Source organism: Anguilla anguilla, chromosome 10, assembly GCF_013347855.1.
Source record: "Anguilla anguilla isolate fAngAng1 chromosome 10, fAngAng1.pri, whole genome shotgun sequence".
Taxonomy (NCBI): Eukaryota; Metazoa; Chordata; class Actinopteri; order Anguilliformes; family Anguillidae; genus Anguilla; species Anguilla anguilla.
This window is the reverse complement of record NC_049210.1, coordinates 20,642,638-20,648,637: the sequence shown is the minus strand read 5'-3', so window position 1 is coordinate 20,648,637 and position 6,000 is coordinate 20,642,638. Positions and strand designations below refer to the sequence as shown.

Sequence of the window (6,000 nt, the reverse complement as noted above, 5' to 3'; positions counted from 1 at the left end):
TCAGCGTCTGCCATTTACAGCACGGCTTCAGCCGGAAGCCTCGTGCACAAGCGAAAGGGAAAGATGCAGAGAATGACAACTAGAGGATCTTGCAAACAACCCAATTTATCTATTATATCCTCAGAGCAGTCAGACACATAGTAATCTATACACAATTTCTATAAGAGAATAGAAAGGAGAAGAGTGGCTGGGGGGGGGGGGGGGGGCTTCGGGGGCAGGAGGGGAGAAGCAAGAAGAGAGAGAGTGGAGATGGCAGGGGAGGTCCCGATGTCCCGGCAGAGTAAGGGAAATAGTGGAAAACATCCGTAATTTTCACCGCAGGGTCCAGTATAATTGAGTCATTTAAAATACAGATACATAGTTGAATAAAAGGAAGGGGAAGATGGTGTTGGGTGGGTGGAGGGGGGGGGGAGGGGGGTAGAAGTGTGGTAGACAAACCTAAAGAGATCAAAATTGTTCATCGCTTTCTAGAGGTGTGACCCCTTTCTTTTCTTCTTTTTTTCTCCTTGTCTGAAAGTGGGTTTTTTTTTGTTGGGGCGGATTTTTTCTATCATAGCCGAACCTGACTGATCCCACCTCTCTTTTTTTTCACTCTTTGTCTTTCTTTTACTCTCTCTTCTCTTTACAAAGCATTATTTTTTCCTTGTTGCATTGTTCAGTTAATTTCATTCCATTTGCGCGACTGCAATAATGCAATCGTGAAATAAATATTGGGATCTCTTACATGAAAATGCAGAGTTGCTGGATTCTCTTACATTTGATTAGGAAAAAAAAAAGCAGCTGAGAAATGTATTTTTCTATGTTAAGTTCCTGTTTTTTGTGCCCCCTGCTTTGCATGTCGTTGTGCCTTTTGTGCTGCTGTGTCTCCCCTCCAGGTAGAGAGATTCTGGTCGGAAGGTGGGCCGGACAGGAGAAGCGTGCCGTTGCCTGACAGGAGACGGACGCTGCTGGACATCAGCTGTCAGCCAGACTGAGGAGTGCCTGTTGCCGAGGATGCCGGGACCATCACGAAGCATCGTTATTAAATAGATGCTGGACTATGTATTGATAATGCACATCTTTTTGCGTTAGTCCGCAGTCCACTGTCCGCTGCAAGCTGTCTGCTGTCGGCAATCTGCTGTCCACTGTCTGATGATCCAGATGACACCTTCAAATCTGTGCTTGCTACCTTTTTAGATCGCTAACTGTAGCCTGCATTACCTCTTAGTTATTGGAAATTATTTTGGGTAAGAGCACAGGTTGACAGTGATTACCCCACTTCCTACTTTGGAACATCAACAAGAGATTGGAGGAAAGATTTCGAACAGAGGACAATTTTCAATTCTGGCATTCCTTCCATCTACCCACTAACTGCCCCATGAGATTCTGCAACCTGGGCTGAGCTTGATTTATTTTCATAATAAGCTGCAGAAGGTTTGGGACAAAGAGATATTTTTTATTTATTTGGCTCTGTTCCCCAGAATTTTAGATTTGTAATCAAACAGTGCACGTGTGGTTAAAGGGAAGATTCTCAACTTTTATTAAAAGGTATTTTTATATAATTTAGTTTCACCGTGTAGAAATTACAGGACTTTTTATAAATAGTCCATCCATTTTAATGGGAAACTTCTCGGACAAATGGTTTCACAGGTGTTTCTGATTAGTCAGGTACAATCAATTGCTTTCTTAGTGCAGGTATAAGACAGCTTTCAGTATCTAGTCTTAATTCAAGGCTTTTGATTGCCTTTTGAGTCTGTTATTGGTGTGTGTCAACATGAGGACCTGAGTTTTGTCAATGAAAGTCAAGGAAGCATTATGAGACTGAGAAATTTTTTTAAAAAAACAGTCAGGGATATATATAGGCTTATCCCTTAGGATTACCAAAATGTATTGTTTGGAACTTCATTAATAACAACAAACACACTGGTGCGTGCAGTAATAGTAAAAAGTGTGTTAGTCAAAGAAAGACCTCTATAGTTGATGAATGAAGAATTTGCACCATAATGAAGGGAAACTCCCAAACAAACGCCTGTCCGAGAAATCAGAATCACTCCTTAGGTGGCAGGCGTGGATATCTCAGTGCCTACAGTCCACAAAGGACGTGAACAAAACTACAGAATCTACAATGCAATATGCAAACCACCCAGGGTATAGTTTGCTAAGAAATACCTAAAAGAGCCTGCAGAGTTCTGGAAAAAGGTCTAGTGTACAGATAAGTTTGAGATTGACTAGTATTAGAGTGCAGGGAAGAGCAAAGTGAGGAGGCCAAAAGGAGCTGCCCAAGATCCAAAGTACCCCCCCCCCCCCCCCCATCTGAGAAACAGGATGGCTGGGATGTTATGGTTTTGGCATGTATGGCTGCCACGGGTATCAGCTCTCTTGTCTTCATTGATGATGTAACTGCTGATAGTAGCAGCAGAATAAATTCTGGAGTATATGGAAGCATATTATCTACTGAAGTTCAACCAAATGCCTCTAAACTCATTGAATGGTGCTTCATCCTACAGCAAGACAACAACCCCAAATATACTCCTAAAGCAACAAAGCCAAAACTGGAGCATTCTTGAGTGGCCAAGATATTCACCTGATCTGAATCCAATTTAACATGCATTTCATATGCTGTCAAGAAAACATTTGAATGTCATGTACCCCCATTGCATTCACTTTTTGTATATACAATTATAAAATCACAACACTCAAATGGTACGGGTATGTGGTAAGTGGCAAGACAGCCAGTGACTACTGGTCATACACAGTGCAGAGTAAGTTTAATTGTGTGCACTGGTTATATCCAATAAATCTCTACCTGTCATTAGATCAGATTTCTGACTTGGGTTCAATCAGGCAAATGCCACACAGTCTTGCTATGGCTGTCGTGGATCTACTGCTAATAGTCATGTAGTTGCCCTCTGCTCTCTGTGAGTGGGCCAATGTAGACACCAGCTATACCACGTTTATCATTTACTTATTACCCTCTAAATTAAATATCATTATACAAGCTGCTTTGCATTTACTCTAAGTGTATTTCCTTACTGTAGACCATGAACCCTGAATGCCCTGATATCAACCATTGTAAAGGCAGTAGGTCGTCAGAAAGCTCTGCATATAAAATATCCTTCATCCCACACAACACTGTCTGGGCTCATTGGAAACATACTGAAACAAGACATTTCTAAAACTCCAGAAAGTGAGAATCATTTAACTATGACTTCCTGGTAAAATGAAAGTCAAATAAATAAAAAAACAAGCTGAACAGAAATTATTTGAGACTACATTTAAATAACGGCAGATGTGGCCAGTGCTGGTGCTGGAAGGTCACAGGTTGTGCTGGTTTTTTAAAAGGTAAGTAATACAAGTCACATGGGGTAAGAACAACTACAAATAGTTTTAAAATCATGTGAGTACACAGAATGACAATTCAGATAGGGAGGATCTAGGAGAGAAATGGAATCATTGTCTCTCATTAACAGAGGATATTATATCAGATGAAGGACTGGCATTGATTAATTCATTAGTATAAGATTATGAACAGAATATTACGCTAGTGACAAGATTAAACAGTTTTATAACAAATCATATGGTTGTTATCAATGTAAGTTGCATACAGATTCATTGAAACATCCATTGTAAATATGAGAAAGTAAAAACTTTATGGAAGGATCAAGACAGCTGGTTATCCAAAGTACTGAAATATCATAAATCCTTATGTTACTGCAAGATACAATGTATGATAGCATATACCATATAGAAGATATACCAGTTGGTGGATTATTATGTTTTCATCATCCATCCATCCATCCATTATCTATACCCACATATTCCTGATCAGGGTCGCAGGGGCAGATGGAGGCGAGCAGAGGGTGCTGTAGCCTATCCCCGCATTGGGCGAGAGGCAGGAATACACCTCGGACAGGTCACCATTCTATCACAGGGCACACACACCATTCACTCATACAATCATACCTATGGGCAATTTAGAGTCTCCAAACTAGCCTACCGGCCTGTCTTCGGACTGTGGGAGAAAACCGGAATACCCAAAGAAAACCCATGCAAACACAGGGAGAACATGCAAACTATGATGTCATCATTAATTGTGAAAAATACAGTACTTTCAAAGTGGAAAATAGCCTAGAGTCCAGGCTTGCAGTTGTGGAAATACCATATGGTATATTATTTGAACATTGAAAGAAGTATTAATATTGAAAGTAATGAAATTCAACAGTTTCGGGGAAAATGTATGGAAAGCTTTAGTAGAGAGGCAAAAGATTAATAGGTGTAAAGAATATGAGAGGGTGGGATAGGATATACTCAATTTATAGATTGTTATTAAAGGGGTAAAGTAATCCCTTCATATGTCTCCTATTTCCGTGCCATAATGCCATTTAGATTATTACATCCTTGTAATTTTCATATCAGACTGTTTTCCTTTTTGCTTGGTTATTATTATTATATTGCATGTATATTTTGTCTTTGCCTTTTTAATTGTCAGAGTTTCCGAGTGTGCTACGAGTCCACATGCATGTTTGAACTGTGGGTAGGGGTGGGAAGAGAAGGAGTCCATACATAGCAGAGGTGCACTTAATAGCTATAAAGTGACAGCGTATTACTTCTTATTTTTTGTCAACTTTATTTTGTTTTCACAATGGCTCTATATTGACCAGTCTTTGATGTTCGATTTGTGAACCACATTGATCATTGAAGTAGACTTATTGAATGTAAACCACGTATTACCACGTATTCCCCTTCAGAAGCAAGTGAATGTGACCCTCGGAAGCGCCGAAAGACCAGCAGGCTGTCATAGTTGTGGGCATCGGTTGTGGGCTCTCGCGGTGTTTCTATGGTGACGTTGCAAGGTTCTGTGCGCGTGATCAGTTTCCGTTTCCTGGGTCTGCTCTGCGCGTGCAGGTTTTTTTTTTTTTTGGTGTTGCCGAAAGCTGCTAGGGATGATGATGATGGCGGAGTTGGTGCAGGGACAGGCCTCGGTGGCTCAGCCCGGAATGAAAGCAGACGGCTTCGCCGACGCTTTACATCGGGCCCGACAGGTAATGCAAAAAGGCAGATTATTGCAGGATTTGGATGGGCGTCCAACCAGGCGTTTGGAATGGGGGAGGGTACAGTTTAACTAGCATATCCCAAACTCACTCGTAGAAAACACATCGCTAGAGTTCACAAGTTCCAACTGTAGAAGTGCATGGCTGTGCGTGCAAGATTTAGCCAACAAGGTAGCTTGTTAGCAAAGAGCCATGAGGGCAAGAACACGGCTTAAAAACCGTGTTAATAATACCCATGCTTATAACAACTGACAATTTTGCGAGCGTAATAACTTTTAATGCATATAAGTGGGTCGACTAAAAGAAATGAGCAACTGGTTTACACTCTAACAAAAGGCAACCTGTTGTTAGAAGAAGTCCCTAAAGTTGCTATATTTGTCTTGATGGCTCTGGGCCTAGCGCCGTGAAGCCATTCTGAGTTGTATGATGAGGTCTCCCTCTAGCAGAGTAGCTAGCAACAGGCTAGTGAAGTTATGTTTATTAGTTTTACTATCTATGGGGCACTGGGGGTTGAGTTGAACTCATTTTAAAAGCAATGTACATTTAATAGTTTGTAGATCTGTGATCACTGCTTGTAAAAAGACGGGTTAGCTGGCTGTAGATGTTAATGTAGCGAGCAAACTCATTAGAGAAAATGTTCGAACAACCTTTAAAAAAGTTTTGAAGTACCATATCATGCTGGTAAACATAGTGTATAACGTTAACGTTACGTAGAAGATAGCGGTATAGCTAGGTGTTCGTTTACCACAGTTAGTTCCCAGATCTTGGAAATTTATTTTAGCTTGCGCCCAGTTTAGAGAACATGTCAGAGTACTGAAGCGAGAATAACTAAGTTAGCTAGCTTTCTAATGAGTGCGCACAAGGTCTTGTTGGCTAGATACAATTCTGAAGGCGTAGAGCGACGCTAGTGCTGGTCTGTAGATGGGTGCATTAGTAGCTAGGAAGGCTAGCTAGCTAGTTAAGACGTTTC

The 6,000-nt window shown here is 41.0% G+C and overlaps 1 protein-coding gene across 5 annotated transcripts in view; it reads left to right on the top strand.

The window, feature by feature from the left end:
* The first annotated feature begins 4,866 nt into the window (after positions 1–4,866).
* LOC118206596 (far upstream element-binding protein 3-like) overlaps positions 4,867–6,000 on the top strand; it is a 35,740-nt gene continuing 34,606 nt past the window's right edge. For 2 of the 5 annotated variants that reach the window (XM_035379442.1, XM_035379446.1), the window contains exon 1: positions 4,867–5,021. In XM_035379442.1, coding sequence (XP_035235333.1) covers positions 4,923–5,021 — 99 coding nt within the window. In that variant the 5' untranslated portion in view covers positions 4,867–4,922. The remainder of the gene's footprint in view (positions 5,022–6,000) is intronic. The other 3 variants (XM_035379444.1, XM_035379443.1, XM_035379441.1) reach the window with 2 other exon arrangements.